General features: G+C 45.5%; 1 protein-coding gene across 1 annotated transcript in view; it reads left to right on the top strand.

Moving 5' to 3' along the window:
* The window catches only part of HPRT1 (hypoxanthine phosphoribosyltransferase 1), a 574,116-nt gene that overhangs the window by 325,078 nt on the left and 229,297 nt on the right, over positions 1 to 19,741 (top strand). Inside the window, exon 5 of the mRNA XM_069612824.1 lies at positions 7,355 to 7,372. Coding sequence (XP_069468925.1) covers positions 7,355 to 7,372 — 18 coding nt within the window. The remainder of the gene's footprint in view (positions 1 to 7,354; positions 7,373 to 19,741) is intronic.

The following is a 19,741-nucleotide window of genomic DNA, read 5'->3' as shown; positions in this document are numbered from 1 at the left end:
AGGTGTGGGAACACTGACTTGGAGATAATACAACTTGGAAGAAAGGGTCCAACCTCTGAAAAGCTACCCACAAAGCAAAACGAGTTTGGGCCTTGGACTAGAGGGTGAGGAGAGACCTATACGTTGAGCCTGTGAGAAAGGAGACCAAATTAAAGTAGTTAAACGAGGGGATATGAACCATTTGAAGCCCATGGGATGGGACAAGTTGGACAGATTATTACACAAAGTGAAATTAATGCTATTGCTAAAAGTGAGCAAAACAAAATGGCAAATGAATACCTCACTGCAGTAACATGACCCATTGAGGGGTGGCGAAAGACAAATGTGATTGATTCGTTCATAGAAATGAGCAGTCTTCTGAAAGTACCTTAATGACAACTGTGAAGATGGTATTCTAGAATCTCGCACCCTAGTTGTAGTGAACAGGGTAACGAGAGGTTTGCCAGAGCCCAAACCAAGTAAACGTACGGAGCAGTCGATTCTATTCTGAGGATAGTGAGAGTGGGGTCTGGGGCCCTCAGTGACCCCCACACAATTGAATTTAGACAGCTGTGCATAAAAATACAATTATTTATTCTAAGCCATCTACACTAACAGGTGATATTAAAGCAAAATACTCCATAATAAAACTCCATAATAAACATATATACATTCACCAAAGGTTCTTAAATGCATTTAAATATCTTGATCAACTAAAGTAAAATAATGCAGCAAATGATGGAACGAGTTCACAAGTGAATTCTCGATCTTAAGCAGTCCAGTCCGTAAGAAAAATGGGGCATTGTGCCCCCCCAACCCCAGCTCTGATCTTTTCAGATGACTTTGGGGGTCCCTGGAGGTTGGATTTCCTGCCATTGGATCCAGTGAGAGGTGCCCAGGAGCTGCAGGGTTTCTTTCGGTCAGGTACAGTAGCAAGATGCAAACCCGGTCAGTGGAAAATATGCAAGATTCACTGATGCAGGCCTCTTCAGGACACTTCACAGGATGGGGGAAGGCAAGCACCATAGATGGTCACTGCACACAGGTGACGACATGCGTCCTTCCATTTGCGGTTGCAGAAGCCTCCCTAGGACAGGATCTCTTCACTCTGGGACACTAAATCTTGGCGGGAAGTTGACTTGTTCCAAGGTTCTGGCTCAGTCCAATGGGTGGTCCAGTGACACTTACTAAGGCTCACAACGGCTGGATCCTCAGAAAGGTGTTGAGACTGGTTGGCCCCACCAGTCCAAGGACTGAAGCATTTCTTTGTCTTTGGAGATCAGGTAGTCTGACAGGGCTTCACCGGGCCAGACGCAGGAAGGGATGCCAGGATTCTTCAGTAGTTTTCTTTGGATCTTCAGTCAGCTGGCCATCTCAGGGATTCTTCTGTCCAATGCTGATCTGCCGCCATTTTTTCTGGAGGAGTCCTGTCATCCAAACTCCAGGCTGCAAATAAGTCCAGCCCACCAATGGCAAGAATCTGCACCATTCAAACAGCCAGTAGTTGTCCAATCACGGACAACTACGGGTTTCACTCATGCCCCACACCTAGACTCTCTGGCACCACGGCTGTGGAATGCAACTGAACAGACCCACACCTTTGGGTCATCTTTGGGTTACACACAAAGGCATCACTAGTCTGTGACCTCAGCAGCTTTCCCAGGCAAGTGCATGATTTTACATGGAATTTCCTGATCTGGCAAGGCAGAACGCCAAACTACAATATGGCCAAATAACAGGCAAAAATCTAATGGCGCGGCCATTTTAAGGCACAAGCCACATTTAGTAGCCATATGTGGTGTGCTGCAATGTGTTTAATTGTATTCTCCATAAGAAATATGGGCTGTATGTTTTCCCTGCGAATGACTGTTACAATTTAAAATGTAGTAGTTCAAATTTGAGAAGAAAGCGCAAGGCTACTCACAAAATACCAGAAGTGCCTTTTTTTTTAAAGCGTCTCCTACATAAAGGAACTTTTCTTTTTTATAAATAAACCTTTTCGTCCATCTGAGATCGGTTTAGCATTTAGTTAAGAATGCACATTGCATAATTATAAAGTTTAATTGGAACATGAAATGTGTAGCTGGATACATGCTTCAGTGAATACAAAAGCTAGCCGATATCATTACCATGTTTTGCCACTTCAGCTATTTCAAGGCTGATGCAAACAATCACCTTGTTCAACAATTCTCTTACATGATTTCCATTGTTGCTGGATTGTTGCCATGTGTTAATGTAAACTGAGAAAATAAGTAAAAGGATCCAATTAAAATTATTTGTAATGAAATTGAATTGTCATCCCAAATTGGCATAATATGATCATATAAATACCATTGGGAGAAGTAAAATGTAAAATGTGATTCGAGATTGCTTAAAGCCTGGTTGAATCATGCTTGTAAACAGCTGAAAAAAGAATAGGGGTTATGAGAAAGTCTGAAAAATACAACTTGGCCCTTGTCTTGGGAGGATAGCTCAGGGGCAACGTGCTCGCCTTGGAAGCAAGACACAGAGCAGCACAGGTTGATCCCCAGGTCCACGCTTAGAAACCTTTGGGTATTAAGCTTGTTATAAATAACCGATCATATATATAAGGGAAAGGAGAACAGAGCTGCAAAATGGTCTGGCTGGAGTTTCATTGTGCGGCAGAGGAGAAAGCTAATAAGTCGTTAGAAGACAATTGCCAAATATATTGTTGTATATATGGCTGAATTAGCCCCCCAAGCACACATCCTTGCTGAAATCTGGAGGGAAAAAAAATTCAGAGTATTCTAGTCTATGAACTTGGAAGAGATTAATAAAGGAACATTGGCCTACTTGCGGGAAAACATGGGGGACCTCAAGGGGCAACGGTATTGGTCATAGAGTGATCAAACTCAGATTTTCATTAGGGTAGATCGTGGCAAATAAGAGTCCTGGCTCAGATGGGGTCCCAGCTGATGTGTTTAAAAACTCTGTTCCGTGGGCCATGATTTTGGTTAATGCTTTTAATTCTACCTTAGGCTTTGCATGATCCCCCTGAAAGTTTAAAAACGAGTATTATTGTACATATCTTTAAAAAGGGAGACTGTTTTCCTAAAGCCATGTTAGATAGCTCTAGGGAACGGTTTGGCAACATTTTGCAGGTAAGAATAATGCAGAGCATCACAGCAAGTGGGTATTAACTTACGTGCATTCTGAAATCCGTGAGGGCCTCAGCACTGAACTGCAGTGCCTACATTTGCACTTTATTATTAATAAATGAGTAGTAGGCTGCAAAGAACCTGTCCATTTGGCCTTTATGGATGTGTCCTCCATGTTGTCAAATCAGTGATGTGGTCAGTGGAGTTAATTGGGATCCCCTTTCCTCCATCTTTGTGGGCATCCCCCAAAATGGGGACGGTACCGTAACCTTTGGCAGTGAAAAAAATGGAGCATCCCCTTTAAATTTAGTATAGTATGTGCCGCACATCTGTCCCTTTCTCTGCACGGACGGTGTTGGACCTGGCGGCCAACGCAAATACTTTTTTGGCTTTCTGCTTGCTCCCTGTTTTGTTTATCAATCTTATTTAACTTCCCTTTGGTGTCTCTCCTCCCCCGGGGCAGAACAACTGCAGGAGGATTCACAAGATGTGCCTCATGCGACCCCTCAGTCCTTACCTAGGACCTCGATGCACTCTGTCTTGAGTGTTTAGGGCCTGATCACCACTCACTCATGTTCGGTTTGCAGGTCTCTCAGTCACATGTCATTGAACAATCAGTTGTCGCAGTGGAGGGAGATGTTGCAGACTTCTCCTCAGCCCCACCTAAAGGACTTTGTCTCCAGGAGCTCTCGTCAAGACAAGGTAGGCCCTCTGTTCAGCACTGCTCCACAGCGTGGCAACTCCTTCCCCAGGGTTCCTCGAATTCAGGTTCTGGCAGGCCCGAGGCCTCTAAGGCTACCGGCTCCCAAGCCGAGGGGCCCGGGAGCACTTCCAGGCACTGCGGGGGCAGACCTGAGGCCATCCTGGCTACCGGCTCCCAAGCTGAGAAACTCAGGAGCCCTACCGGGCTGTCCTCAGAAGGGTGATCAAGTTTGTCCTCTTCAACCCCCAGGGGTAAGGTATTCTCGAGTGGCACCTCCAAGAGTCTTGTCTTCAGCTCAATCCAGCATGGCTACTGACACATGTGCAGAGGGTGTCCAGTCTACTGGAGCTCGCTCTGAGGTTGTGAGGCAGGGCGTTGAGAATAACACCCAGCCGGCCGAAGCCTCGGCGCCTACCAGAGTGATCTCTGAGGTTGATGCTTCCACTTCCGCCTGTGTCTGAGGGCTCTCATGGATTAGGGCCTTCGCGCCCTCCCAGCTGGGTCAGGGTGCAAGGCTTCAAAATGGCAGAGGGGCCCGTGGCTGAGCCTGCCAGGCCTTTGGCCATCTTGGATCCAACTCAGGGCCTGCCTGTGCTTTAGCCCATTGAATGGGCTTTCGAGACGATCCCAGTCCCCTTCCCACTAGAAGCAGCAGCGGATTGTACGGTACAGGCTTCTGGTCTCCTCATGCATACATCTATCCATCGCAGCCTTACGGTTATACGCCTCAGTGCTTTGACCTGGGACGGAAGCCCAGCGCCTCGTATGGCTGTGTCCCTGTTGACCAAGTAGCTAGTGAGGACCACTTCTTCGAGCACTTCCTCTTCCTCATGCGTTCCCCTCAGATGAAGGGGCTCCTGAAGGATATTGTGATGGTCATCCCGCAGGTGGCGCCACCCTGTCCTCCTCTTCTGGGTTCTTGTCCTGTTCTTCCAGCACTGCTGGTCCCTCGCCCGGTCCAGGCACTAACGGTTTTTCAGCCACCTCAATCTCCTCCTATACCACAAACGCCTCTCCCCTCAACAGATGTTGGCTCTGTCTTTGGCGCCAGACTTGGTGGGGATCCCGTCGACACCTGTGTCCCAGGGCTCGGACTCCCCTCAGTCTGTAAAAAAGGGTGTGGGGAGGATGAGGACGATGACGCCCAGGAAGATGAACCCTCAGCATCCGTTAAGGCCTTTCATGACTGCTTTCAGGGCCTAGCGGAGTTCTTGGGGGTTCCTCTGCCCGAGGAGTCGGGAGACTATCAGAGGTCTTGGCTATGCACACCACTTTCCGGTCTGGCATCCATCTCCATAAGGATGTCCTGCAGGTGGCGCGAAAAGTCTTGGCGAAGCCGAGGGCCAACGCCCAGAAGAACAAGAAGTTGGTGTGAGAAACCTGAGGTTGTTCTCCCAAGTAGACCTTGGGGGAAACCCTTATTCAGGTGGTCAGGGGAGTGCTGGCATGCTCAGATCCCAACCCTGGGGGTGGTCGAGCAAGGGAGGATCACCTAGTAGGGGTGCCCGGGGTTATGCTCGAGGGAATGCCCCAGGTGAGAAGCGGTATGTTACCAGGGGAGAAGATGAGGAGAGTGAGATCCCCGAGACCTTTATGGGCTGGGCCACATCTGCCTCACTACTTCCTGTTGAATCTCACTTACCCCCTTCTACCGACCCCTCTGTATATAACCTTGTTCCCTAGGATATCAAACCTCGTCCCATTCAGAAACCGTCTCTCTCAAAGCCCCTTAGTCATGTGCTGTACCCGCATACACCTGGTCCTTCTTTTCTACGCTTCTCTGGTCACAATTCACGCACTCCCATTCTATTCAGACAAAACACTACCATTCCCACGGTTCCCCCTGTTCACTTCATACTTATAAACCCGGTAATTCCTATTTGCCTCACAAACCCTACCAATCCAGTCCCCCTGATTTGTCATCTTCCGAACACCCAATCTGCTATGACAGAACACCAACGTCCCCACGATCCCCTATGTTCTGTTCTCCATCCTTGTCATTCTCGCCATTGCACAAACCTTCCCTTCCCTATCCTATCCTATCCCATCCCGTAGGATATGACACTTCAACCCCCCGCCCCCTTTTCCCACACCTACTTTTTCACACCCCCCTCACCCCACCTACCTGGTGGCCCTTCCTTTTCCCCACAGGGATAAAAGGTGGAGCAAGGCGAGTATAGCAGACAGCACGATGAGAAGGCTACCACGCTGCAGTTCAAGCGAAGGAGAAAGGTTATCACAGCTCCACCCTGTTTCTTGTTTGATGGTATCACCCACAGTGATGGATAAAAGGGGACGGGCTGTATGAGTAATTAAAGTTACTCACCATAGTGACTAGAGTGCTCCTAGTCCCCTTTCCTCCATATGTTCCATCCACCTTCCCCCGCTAGTATGCCAAGGGCTAATATGTATAAGAGTAGCCAAGTATCTAAGCATCCAATGTGTTCAAAGGGGACTGAGGTGAGGCGCCAGAGGGTACGCTCAATTTTTCACTGCCAAATGTTCTGGTATTGTCCCCATGTTGGGGGACACCCACAAGGATGGAGAAAAGGGTACTATGGACTATGAGCACTCTAGTCATTACGAGGAGGAACTTTAATATATATAGACTTGTGTGCAGCTGTAAGATTTGGTTTGAATGGTGAACTTTCGGACTGCTTTTAATTTGAGATGGGGAGTGGAGGGGGTCAACAAGGTTGCAAGTTGGTCCTGCTTCTTTATAATCTTTATATTTATACTTCTCTTACCAAAACCAAAGGATTTAGCCCAGACAATCCTAATATAGGCACAAGGCGTCTGCCTGTGCTTTTATACACAGACAATGCCATGCGAATGGCTTGTTCTTCATTATCACTTTAGAAATTCAGTATTTTACTGCCTTTATGCATAAGCAGGGCTTACCTGTTAATAAAACAAAGGCTTATGTTATACATTTGTCTGAAAGACCGACATCCGTAATCAGTCTTTCCTGGTTGCAAGTTTCTGTCGAAATGGAGAGTGTATAACACTATCTTTGCAAATGCTTTAGAAATAACTTGTCAAAACACCTCAAATGGAAAAGAGAAAATCTCAAGATAATGCGAGTGATGGGAGGAATACATCGTTTTTTGTAAATCTTAATTGTCATCCGGTTAGTTCTATGTTGGTTATTTATAAAACAAAGGTAATAAGTATGCTGACAGGAATGTAGAGAGGATTAACTTCTACCGCTGATCTGCAAATAATTCAAACTGGAATTTGTATTTATTTTAAAGGGACTTATTACATCTTTATTAGGAAGAGGCCAGTTTAAACATAGCTTGAGTGAGGGGGAACGAGGTGGTTTACTTTCATATTTATGTGGCTAATTATTTGTTGGATGCATTTAGCAAACAAATAGGATCTTGGGATACGTCTTTGAATTGAGTTTTATTTCTTATTTGATTTTTGTGGTAAAATTTTATTTGACAAGATAAAGGGTTTTGTTTCTTGTTGGGCTAAATACAATGAATGTTTATCATATGTTGCTATTGTCTGTGATTTAATCTAATTTCAGTTTTTTCTTCTTTTTTAGAATGTCCTGATTGTAGAAGTAAGTGATGTTAAATTTTTCTGGCGGGGTGTGGGGGTTTGAGGTGATTTATGAAATGTATTTATTTATTCCTTTATAAAGCACGCTAAGCCTTGGCACATCCAGGTGCTGTTAAATAACCTATTACTTGCATTGCTTACCAGGTTGGTCCAGGTACCTACGGAGGTCTCTGTATAGGCAAACAGCCATGTTTTTAGGGGTCTCTTAAATGGCCAGTAGGATTGTTCGGCTCGCACAGCAGGAGGTAGCACGTTCCAGTGTTTGGCTGCCATGGAGGGGAAGCTGGATCCGCCAGCTTTAACCCATTTGAATTTTGGCTGGGCAAGGCGTGGGCATAGGCCGATCTGGTAAGTCTAGAAGACTGGACTTTCTTAATTTTCTGCTTATGGTTGGGAGGAGCAGAATTTGATTGGCATCTGTGTGTGGAGTTTTGAACATAATCCAGTCTCTTATTGGAAACCAGTGCGCATTGATATGTGATCTGCTTTGGGAATGTTAAGTGCAGCTCAGAGAGCGTTATTCTATATAACCTGCAGCTTATGGATGGTGCCTGTTGAGGTGCCTACGAACAGAGCATTACAGTAGTCCAGCCTGGAACCAATCACTGCTCATGCAATGGTACAGCAACTATCTGGTGAAAGGAAGGTTCTGGAAGTGTTAATCTCTCATCATGTAAGCAGCAGAAGAGGCAATAGCATTCACTTGTCGGGTAAGGGAAAGAGTGGCATCGAGATTCCCAATGTTTTCACTGCAGGGTAAACTGGGATCTGGATACCATCAAAGTTAAAGGAGGCATAACATGGGTTCAACTTCTTTATCACCAAGGGTGCCCCTACAAGAAGAATCTCCATCTTTTTGTCGTTCAGACCGAGGCGGTGTGTAGCCATCCAGGCTTGCATAGTCAAGTAAGCAGTGTTTAGGGTGCCTGAGAGTGGAAGGAGGATTTGCTTGTCATCAGCATAATTGGTATATAATATACTGATGGATTCTAGGAAGTCAAACAGCGGTTTGGTGTAGGTGTTAGAGGGTAGGGGGATACGCAAGATCCTTGAGGCACCCCACAGGAGAGGGCTCCAGTCAAAGTATCGAAATAAAAGGATCGAATGACCTTTTTTTCTAATCCAAAAGGATCGGGGGGAAAAAGGGTTGAATACTTTTTTATTTATATATTAGCAAGGCTGGGGAGATCCACGCTACTCTGATGATAAACTGTAGCCATATGTGAGGAAATACCAGATTTTGAGGCACCAGTCGAGCATGTGGAATGGAAGAATGGCGTAACTGTGAAAAAATTAACTGACTGCTGCTCTGCTCGAGTACAAGGATGAAAAGTGGCTAAACACCCACTCAGCTCTTGCACTTTTACAAACCAACAGTGATCCCAATCTGAACGATGCAATGGGCACAGTCGAGGGAGATTCCTCCTTTGCCTTTTGTAGTAACGTTGGCCATGGGCAGGCTATATTCATGAGGGTTGTGAATGTGAACAGTAGTAACCCAAACAGAAATAGTACAACAGTCCAAAATAAAGGAATGTACATTCAAGGTTCTGTAAAAATATATATATACTTAAACACACCAATATGCAATAATAACAGTATATACAACACTAACAAACCCCTTTGCCTTTGCAGTGAATACAGAATAAACGGAATGTAGGTGATACAAGCACTGTGATTAATGTAGCAGGGTTGAAAGCCTAGAAATTGCAAACCATGTCATGTGAGGATGGTCTTCTCTTTGGTGGGGGAGTGCTGCGGGAAAACCTATTCAAAGAAAGTGTCTTGTGAAAGTAGCAGTCTAGCAAAAGTTCTACCTGTACTCCGTGCGCCATGGGGCAGGATGTTCCCAGCAAATCCACAGAATACGTTTGAGCTCACAAACCTTGTTTTAAGTGGTTCCTGCATTCTATATTCCACATTCTTGATGTCTCTTCTCAGTTCTCATTCTGTTTAAGAGTTCACACACTTCCCACAGTTCACAGGGTCTCATTGACTGTACTTGGAGCCTGTGGGTCGATTCTGTAAGTGGGGTTGTAAGAGGTAGGCGTTTTACAATGCAGTCAAACCAGAGGACATCTGCAGGCTGCCCTACACTGGGACAGGCTCACTAGGTTCTCCACTTCCTTCCTCTCTGCTCAAGTTTCACTCCCACAAAGCATTTTCGTCTGTTGGCTTTCTTTCTAGGAGTCGCTCTTTGGCTTTGTGTCCACTACCTTCTCTTCACCAAAATGCCCTTTTACACATGTCTGTACTACCTCCTACCCTAGTCCTTTTCTGGTCATCATTTCTACCCGTTCACATCCTACTTTTACTTCACTTACCCAAGGTCCCCCCCCCCTTCCATTTTTAATTTTTTGGGACAACTCTTCTTTAAGCCTCCAGAGGTTTCTCCACTCCACCTTGCTGAACACTCTACCCACTCTGCTTTACTAGCCTTTGTTTATCTTTCATCATTATATTCTTGCACTAGCTGTCCATTCTCCTCTCCACCTTATTCAACTCTTTAGGCACCGTCCCTAGGACAATTCATGTTTTCCTTGTAATCCCTCGACCCTTCGTCCCTTTGGGCACCTCCATTGGAGTTTTTCAGATTCTGCAGTTCCCTGCTATCCTCTCATTTTCATGTCTTTGGGAATCCCCTTTACCTCTTTGGGTATCTTCAGCTCCTCTTTGATTTCCTCCTCATGGCCGTCTGGGTCCGTCTCCTCTCAACCTCCTTGATCTTTCCCTCCTTGGCCTTCTGTGTTTTGCTCCTTCAAGCCCACTGGGTCTCTTGATTCATTACCTACTTTCAGGGCTTTTACCCAGCCTCCTGGGTCCTATTTGCAGCCTCCGGTTTCCTTCTTACCCCAGCCTTTTGGGTCTCTCGCCCAGCCTCAGGCCCCCTGCTCACCCCTGACTCCAGAGTCTCTGCTCCATTCTCCAGACTTTGGTTACTTTCCCAGCATGTTTGTTTTTGTTATTTATAGTGTGCTGAATGAAACCAAACAGAATGAACTGCATCTGCATGCAGACATTAATAAAAAACGAATTAAGGGCGAGAACAGAAGGAACTAGTATATATTAAAAAGAAATTACCTAAAACATGTTTTCAGAACGATAATCGGGTATTGATGTTGCTTATCTGCAAAGGGAAAGGAGTTCCAGAAGCTAGATCGCAAGCCAAGTCTGTTTTAACATAGATACATGAAGATGTATTCCACTGACTAGTGGAATGAAGATTGTGCTGGAAGATGGACCCGGTTCTTATCTGATAAATATGATGGTGTCAGCCTATGATTGGATATGCAATGCACTGATTGCATAGAGCACCCTTGGAAGGAGCTCTTTTCGTGGATGCTACCTGCCCCAACCATGGCATTTCTTGGAAACACCAAAGTGCGAGATTTTTCACTAGACTTCCATAATGCAGTAATGTTGGTCTTATTTATCTTGTAATATGAGGCTCTTTCTGTTATTCCCAGATATTCTAAATCTTCTTTTTTCCATGAAAACAGAAAACTATCCTGTAGGTTCTGTGACCCTAGTGTATTCCAATCTATTAATTTATTTAGGTTAATAATAGTTCATGATGAATACATGGACGACTTGGAACGTATCTAGTTCGCCCACATCGCAATCCTCTTATGAAACACTGAACTTGGCTTGCATGTAGGGTTGATGGGGCCTTTCTACATTGCTAGCATTTGTTGGCGCATATGCATTGATTCTTGGCTTTGATCTGGAAAAGGAGAGATTTCATGCCTCTTCATTTTCTTTGCCCCTTTGACTATCCGCTCTTTCTGAAGCACCTCACTTTGATCAATGCCTTGAACGGTTGTGACCGCCGTACTGCCACTTTACAGGGAATTTCGGATGAGAGTTAAAAAGCTGTTGTAATGTAAAAACCAACAACTCAAAATCTGGATGCACCCAGTGAGTGTCAAACAAAGATTGTAGTTTATCAAGCCATTACCTTTTCTGTGCCATTTTAGGAACCCCAAGACGCATATTGGCTACTCTCCTGTCATTTTCATTAATTTCATATGTATTATTCATGAGCAGCCAGGTCCCCTTCAACTTTAGTACAAATCCTAGCTTGTCTTTTTAATCCCCGTCAAAAGCAATATGTAACAGTGCACTCAGATATGAAACCATGCATGTAGCAAAAACAACTTAATATACCACGTGTCAATAAGCACACCACAGCCGGTGGCGAGTGCACATTTTGCACATTGGTCTAGTCCCAGCGACGTAATAAGAGTATTCACACCATAAAAAGGTGCTTCTGGAAATGCCAACCAATATATTCTACTGTTAGCAACTAGACGATCATCCACAAAAGAATTGTGTCCTGCCCATCCCTGTTTCAGTGTAAAATAAATCAAAACTCCTAAATGTGCCCTCCTTGCATAATTGTGCAAACACTTTATATTTGATTCCAGGCCATCCACTCTGCCCAATAAAGCTTGCAGGCTCTTATTTCCTGGTACAAGGGGCATGTGCATATGTATCTTTTTGTGTGCATAATCCATATTCAGTCTTTTTTTATTTAGTTTAACATGTTTCGGAACAGAAGTGCTTGCCCTTGGTATAACATGGTACATTCAGTAGCAATATCTGTGCAATGAAAGCTGGTCTACATGTAGTTACCAAAATCCCTATTGCCAGCTGCAAACCAGAAAACCACACATTCTAGTTGGAATACAGCATAGTATGCCTCGAAGTCAGCCTTCAATGAGAATGTCTAAACTCACGTGGGGTACTTCGTTATTCCTTTACTTCTGTAGCTGTATTTCATTGGTTTCTTGTATTTGTTGGGTAATCTATATGTAGAAAATACCATAAGAACATTTAACGCTCTGGAAAGTATTTTTATTTTTGCAAATGGAATTCTTCCTATCGCCAACATTGGAAACCTAAGCCAGAAGTCCACTGATTTATCCAGGTTCAGTAACCTCTTAATGACATTTCTGTCATAGACCTCTTCCCAATTCCCACTAACCTGTATGCCCAGGTTGCAAAATGCACCAATCCAGGGTAAATTGTTTCAATGGCTGAGGCAGTACCAGGGGGCAGGTGCAGTAGTGATTTACTGCAGTTGTAATCACAACGACACCGCAAACTCTTCAAATTGTTCTAGCATGAGACTGAACACGGAGACTGGGTACTGCATGAATATTAGAAAGGCCTCCACATACAAATATATTACATGCATTGACCCGAAATGCAGAAATTGATAGACACCAATTTCTTTTTCCTCCTCGTGCAGGCTGAAGATTTAATAATTATAGGTGACTGGATGCCTGTCTCGCACCGCTGCCAACCTGGTACTGGGCATATGTAACCCTGTTTGTAGTCTGCAGAGGGGATTTCTACATATGATCGAAAGTATATATTTGGGCTCAATCTTCCACAACCTCAATCAATACCCATCTGTCTCAAGAGGCTAGTCATTATTTCGTCGCAAGCGGGCTTTGAAGTCACTGTACTTTGCTTCCTGATGACTAACTGTTTAGTGGGACAGATCGTGTAGATTTGTAGGTACATGTGGCATCCTGCAGTGATGAGCTCCTCTGTGTGACTGCTGCAGTTCTTCCATTCAGTTTGCATATATATGAATAGTGTTTCTTTTGGAGATTTGCTTATTTCTCTCTAATATGAAGTTTTTATATCTGCATATGAGCATTAACCACTAGTCCTGACCTCCATGCGTGATGCTTCTGTTTTTTTTTCTGCCATCCTAATCAACCTGAGTGATCTTTTGGCAGAACTGTAGTTGAGGGTGCCGTGCTATGGTCTATCCAATGTTTCTGTTCCTGCCTCTAAAGAGCTGCAATGTACCTGTCCCACAGAATCTGCAACAAGTGTTAAGCATCATGGGCTATCCTGCCAATCTCTTGGCAAGCTGACCCATACTCCAATCATTTTGGCTGCTGAAGAGATAACATTCTGCTGTCCTAAGTCTTCAACACAATAGGCTATAAGGTGTGTAGACATTAAGGACAGTAACTTAGATTTTCATCTTTGTAATGATTATATAAATGCAGAGTATGTTTGAGTAGCATACATCAAAGCTATGCAATTGATTTATGTGCTTGTTTACGCAGACATGGCCCTACCTAGGAAGGGTATATTGCTGCTTCCGTATGCCTGCCTGATTAGCTCACAACAAACGTTGCAACAGTATTCAAGCTATTTCCTTTCACCTAATGGCTGTCTGCTTCTTTCTGCCATCAGTGTCAAGGCTGCAAAGTAGGGCAAGAGGTAAAAATGTTACACCAGTAAACCGGGTTTAAATGAGCAGTGCTCCGCCCCCAAGAGTGGTTAGCAGGAGAAGATTTGCACACCAGGCCATGCCAGCAAATCTGGTGATCCATACCGCCAGGTCATAGGTGAAGCAATCCGGCTCTCCCGGTGCCGGAGACCAGGAGCAAGCACTAACTGAGCCCCATGCTCCAAGCCAGACTGAGCCTGCCGGCTCTCATGCTCTACCTGCAGTCACTGGCAGAGTGCCTCAACAGCTGAAATGAGCCGCACTACGCCTCCTGGGTTATCGGCCATGGATGCAGCACCCAAGAACAGCTGTGGTGCCAACTACAGCTCCAATGACCCTTCCAAAGAGGAAGGGAACCACACACCACAGCCGCTCACCAAACAGCTGGAGTGCACTGCTTCTCAAAGTACCTGAACTGCCCTGAATCTGCACTCTCGGGTGTCACAGAACTAACCACTACTTTCGCCCCATCACTCCACAGACCACCTGCACCCCAATAACCAAGGAAGCAGTGTAATAATCTATTTAAATGGCAGTTGTGAAACAGGAGGATGTATGGCTTGACAGAGCTACAGCATGTTCTGCTAGCTGCCTGTCACTCTATCGCCACCTGAGAAAGCTTGGACATAACACCTGTCTCGACCTGGTGTCGGGAATGGAGGATATTCCTGCCCTGGAACAGTTGAAAGTACCTTAATACACCAAGACCTCTTCCCATGCAAACCGAAAGGCGTTAAAGCAGTTAGCTTGCCAAGAGATAAACCTGGCACAACCAGCTCTTTCATTGGACTAAGTGGAGATGTCTGCTGATGTCCACTGTACTCCCTATGCTCTTATTCTTGAAAAGGTGGTTGAGCCAGGTGCCTTAGTCCTCGGGCATCAGTATTTGGCCCTCTTATTTTGCCTCTGGGGCCCATCACTACACTGCTGAGGTCTGAGGCCTGCTTTTGAGTGTTAGTTAGCAACCAGAGCGACACACGAGTCAAGGCCAGGCTCAAGAGGGATTTCTCTTCCTGTTGGGTTTTTCAAGCAGGAGAGCTTGGCTCATTGTGAATATTTTGGCCCAGGGTGTTCGAGCTCTACATATCCCCCAGATGATTCAGCATTTGCTTGGGGAATATCAACAGCCGTGCATCTTTCTATGCTGACTCAGATACGAAGGTCCTGACCTCGGGGCTCCAAGAATGCCAGCTATCCAGTCACCTATCCTGAGCTTGCCTTTGCAGAAACTTATGCTAGACCCTTCAGTGAAGTGTACGCCTTCAATTTGTCAGGGAGGCTGTAGATTATCTTGGCCCGACTGCCCCTGTGGCTGTCCGGTCTGTACACAAGCCTAAGGACCTTCTGTATTCTGACTCGAGAGGAGATTCTCCTTCCCTTTCATGAGGCATGTAATGAGTCACTGTTTGCACTCTGGAATTGACCTGCCTTCATGCCAAATGGTTTCTAGGAAGTATAGGTCTGCTATTTGTGTTGAATGCTTTTTTGATCATTCTTCCCTCACCCTGGAGACAATGTTGGTATAGATCTCAAGTGGCAAATTGAAACAGAGCACCTTTTCCACCTTGTTGCCTGACAACCTGATAATAAACACTCCATTGGTTGAAAGTTTTTTTTTTTGCATCTGGCAGGCTGGATCTTGGTAGACAAAACCAGATTCATGCGGCCAAATAGGACGCTCACCACGTGCATGACTAATTTAGGTCATCACCGCTGGAAACATTTGCGGATATCAAGGATGCTGATAACCTAGGAGCTTGTTTGGACAATCTGGACTGTATTGGCAGCTTCTTTGGGACGCTTAAGCGATATTCCTGGATGTGCATGTGATCTGTCGCTGTCGAGAACAAATGGATTTAAGTACCTAAGCGAATGCGTCACTAGAGACATTGAAAACTTCCTGTGGGACTGCAAATGTGTTTGAGATTGCCAACTCCTGCAACTCTGGGACCACTAAAAAGCAGAACGTTTTTTAGAGACAGTTCAGTTTTATTAACACAGGCAATGCAGCATGAGCAGCCTGTACATCAGCAGCATAAACCTTTTTAGTCAGCAGATGTACAGGCACCTTTCTTCCCGTCCTTGAGCCAGAACCTCTGAAATTAGAAGGCCTTTGCTCATCCATCACCTGTGGGTGGGGAATGTGGGATCTGTTCCTGGAGCATTGGACGTGCATTAACTTGTACAATTTGGTTACTGCCATGTTTCCAATTCCCCCAGCCACCACCCGGATTGCATTTTGGCCTAGGATTGTCTGTACACAAAGGAGCATTTGAGCTGGTGCTGTTATCAGAGCTGTTCAACTTTCTACTCCAGGTATTTCCTCATTCCCATGAAAGGGGTGATCGCCAGCCCATGCTAGACCTTAAGCTGTTCAACACATTCCTCGGGAAGGAAAATTCCAAGATGGTGATTTTATATAGGTCCTAGAGCCCCTCAAGGATGGCAAGTGGCCGGTGTCCCATGACCTCTAGGATGCAGATTTCCCAGGGCCCTTCAGTGGGAACCAAGGGAGGTTCCTGCAATACATTTTAGGAGGATTTAAGTATTGGCTTGCTTCTTTGGTAGGGGTTGACATCTACTCAGCGAGTGTTAATGAAATTGATGGCGGATCACCTGAGGGAAAGCAACCAGTGCTTTCCATACCAAAGAAACTCACTGAAACATGTCTCTCATATGTAAGGGTGCAGAAGAAGGCAACTGACCAGGAGGTGTTGACTTTTATTGTGGTGTTGCAAAACCCATTTATCCCGATTTCTATGAGAGGTTTCCCTGCCTCAAAACAAAAAACCAAAGGATCTGTCAGAATGTCCATTAACTGAAAGTTTGCCGTCCTTTGTCAATAACCTATCTCTCTCACTTTACACTACAACTAAAGAATTCTAATAAATGTAAAGTTCTCTCACCAGGAAAATGACTCCTTCTCCTGGTGAACGTTGACGGTTCTTTTGCAGAAAAAGATATCAAAGTTTCTTTCAGGAGCTTGCACCCAAGTTCCCTTGAAAAGAAAAAGTATTTTTTAACCAAGGCATGGCCCATGGGCCAGGGGGAACGACTCCCTTCCCCTGGCTATATAGTTTTATATAGTTAATGGCAGGCACAGGAGGCTACTATTACATCTGGAGTCCAAGTGCCACTCCTCGGATGAAGAATCTGCCAAAATAGCCCCTGTTCTATCTCGCACACCCAACTCGACTAAGAAACAAACTTCTAAAATAAGGGCCTCTTAAGGGGAAAGGGAAAGGGGCACCTGCCCTATTCACAAGAGCAAGAAAAAGGTAGAGAAGAGCTCCCTTACACGTTCCTTGAGCTGTGTGGGTCAGAAAAAGCATCATACAGAAGAAAAAACAACCTCAAAAGGTAAGGAGATATCTTGTAAGTCTTTGTCGGGGGAACAGTCGTCTACGTGACCGCCGTCTACGAGCGGTAGTAATAGTAAGGGGTTGTCGACTTCCAAGCCGTCCACGAAGGACAAACCGTCTTTAACAACGCTACAAACGTCCTTGTCGACAAGCAAATCCTCATCTAAATCATCGTTGACGAAGGTGAGGGAAACACACCATTGGTCCACGAAGCTCTCATCGGCGGAACCAAAGTCACAACACTCGTCCACAAAATCATCGTCCACGAAGCATCAGTCTTCGTCGATGAAACCATCAACATCAACATTGACAGGGAAAAGCAAACCAGAAGACCCGTCCACGGGCGCCGTGTCAGCAGTAGGAACACCGTCCACACAAATAAGGCTAAAGAGACCACTCCAACCAATCCAGAAGGACAGGAAGAACCTGTGATAGTACAAGTATCACCAATCAAGGAGATAGTTACCAGATATCATTCTGCAAGAGGAATTCTCTTAACACTGAAATCCTGGGGCAACAACCCATTTACACCCCTGAAGAGAATAGTCCACCATGGCACCCTACCACCGAGGATGTCGCAGACCCATAAAACCCTGTGCTGATGGAGTCTACGCAAAGAATCATAGACTAGTTCCGTAGACGCCAAAGATCCCCCAACCATTGGCACCATCTGCCCCCAGACATAGAAATGCATCGGCAAGCTCGAGGAGCGCAAGTTCTCCACAAAGAGACAAATCACCACATTACAATGTGCCGAGAGGCTCTCCCACTAGTAGTACAGCACATAAACGCCCACACTCTCCTGAACCTCCCACAGGCCCAGAGACAGACCACTGTCACACAGTGCTTCACCGACAAGAGTCTCACCACCAAGATCCTCACCTTGACCGAGGAGACTCTCGCCAACAAGGGAGCCAACTATAGTACCTTCAACTGCGTCAATTTCGGATTGGCAGGAGGACCCGTTCAGAGACTTCAGACGAAGAGGAACCAGAGGAGGGAGAGATTACACACGACCCAGACAAATACAGTGCATGGAGAAACCAAGAATACGTGACTCCCTGGGAGGAAACCTCACCACCTGATGACCTGGTATCATTTCACACCACCATTGGCAAGGCAGCAGACCTTTTCAAAATTCAGGTAACCTCAGTGATGAAGAATCAGTCCTATACGAACACTGGGATAAGCGAAGGACTGTCGCTACTATCCCTCTCTTAGAGTCTGGGATGCAGGAGTGGGAATTCTTTTTACACCTGTCTACACCCGCTCTGGTATCACAACCAGAGAAAAATACAAGGCCCCAGACACGGCTCCCCTATGCTCAAGAGGGCACACAAAACCTGACTGTCATTACAGTGGCGGCAAGATAGAAACTAGCAAACCCCTCGTCACCACCACCTGACAACTTGAAGCCATGGGTAGGAAGGTTTCTTCATCATCATCACCATTAGCTTCACTAACCATCAGAGCAGGTAATGCTCTGGCTATGACGGCTCGATTTGACCGGGAACTCTGGCTTTGTATATATATATCATAGCTAAACGAGCACCTAGTGGCTGAGTTCCAAGAGGAAGAAAGGGCAATAATAACTGATGGGGATGCCACCTCCGATCACATGATTGATGCAGTGGTAGATGTTGCCGAATCTGGTTTCCGACAAATGGCCCACGGCACGGTCCTAAGATGGGCTTGGATGAAAGCAACCAATTTCAGACCAGAAATACCAAGCACAAATTCTAGATATGACCTTTGGCAAGAAGATCGATGATCATCTTAAAGGCATTAAGTCAGAGACAGACACAGCAAGAGCTATCAGCTCGCTGAAAGATAGACAAGGACCTCCACACCTTTCAGTCCTTTCGAGATTCATCCTCCAGATTCAGAGCTTACAACAGACCGGCCTATGGTCCAGGAACGCAAGGCAGTACTTTCAAGACAATAAGTATCACCAATCTAGGGCCAGATTCAATACTCTGAGGCAGACGTGGCTCAAACCACGCCAAAACACAATCTAAACGAAACTAACAATCCATACCTATCCCTCCCACAGCACACCCAAGTTGGAGGAAGGATAAGCCAACATTACCACCATTGACAAACATTATATCAGAAAAGTGGGTGTTACAAGTCATTTGCAAGGGCCACACAATCACATTTTTAGACCTCCTTCACGCCCCAACCACGCAAAACACACCTGATAAAACATATGAAAATGGAAATTTGCAAACTGTTCCAAAAAGCAGCCATAGAACTAGTCCCAGTAGACCAAAGGGGAAATGGCTTCTATTCCCGGTTCCGCCTAATCGGGGGAAAAAGAAAGGCCAGTGGCGACCAATATTGGACCTAAGGGCGCTAAACAAATTCGCCAAGCGCATCAAATTCAAAATGACATCATTACAAAATGTCCTTGCATGGCTAAACAAAAACTGCTTTCTAGCAACCCTGGATTTGGAAGACGGGTACTTCCATATCCCCATCCACCCAGCAAACAGAAGATTTCTCAGTGGGAGATACACACTTCCAATTCCGAGTTCTCCCCTTCGGCCCAAGATTGGCACCAAGAGTCATCACAAAGTTCCTGGCACTGGTGGCAGAAAACCTCAGATGCTCAGGAACTGAGGTTTTTCCCTATCTAGATGATTGGTTAATAAAGGGACGTTCGTTCAACCTCGCAACCACGAAGGTTGCAAAGACAATCTCCTGAAAGACCTAGGCTTCTTCATAAACTAACATAAACTAAACCAAA

The sequence above is a fragment of the Ambystoma mexicanum genome, chromosome 5p (assembly GCF_040938575.1).
Source record: "Ambystoma mexicanum isolate Mex_15411 chromosome 5p, UKY_AmexF1_1, whole genome shotgun sequence".
In the NCBI taxonomy this organism is placed as follows: Eukaryota; Metazoa; Chordata; class Amphibia; order Caudata; family Ambystomatidae; genus Ambystoma; species Ambystoma mexicanum.
The sequence above is the reverse complement of the archived record's forward strand: the minus strand, read 5'-3'. Positions and strand labels throughout refer to the sequence as shown.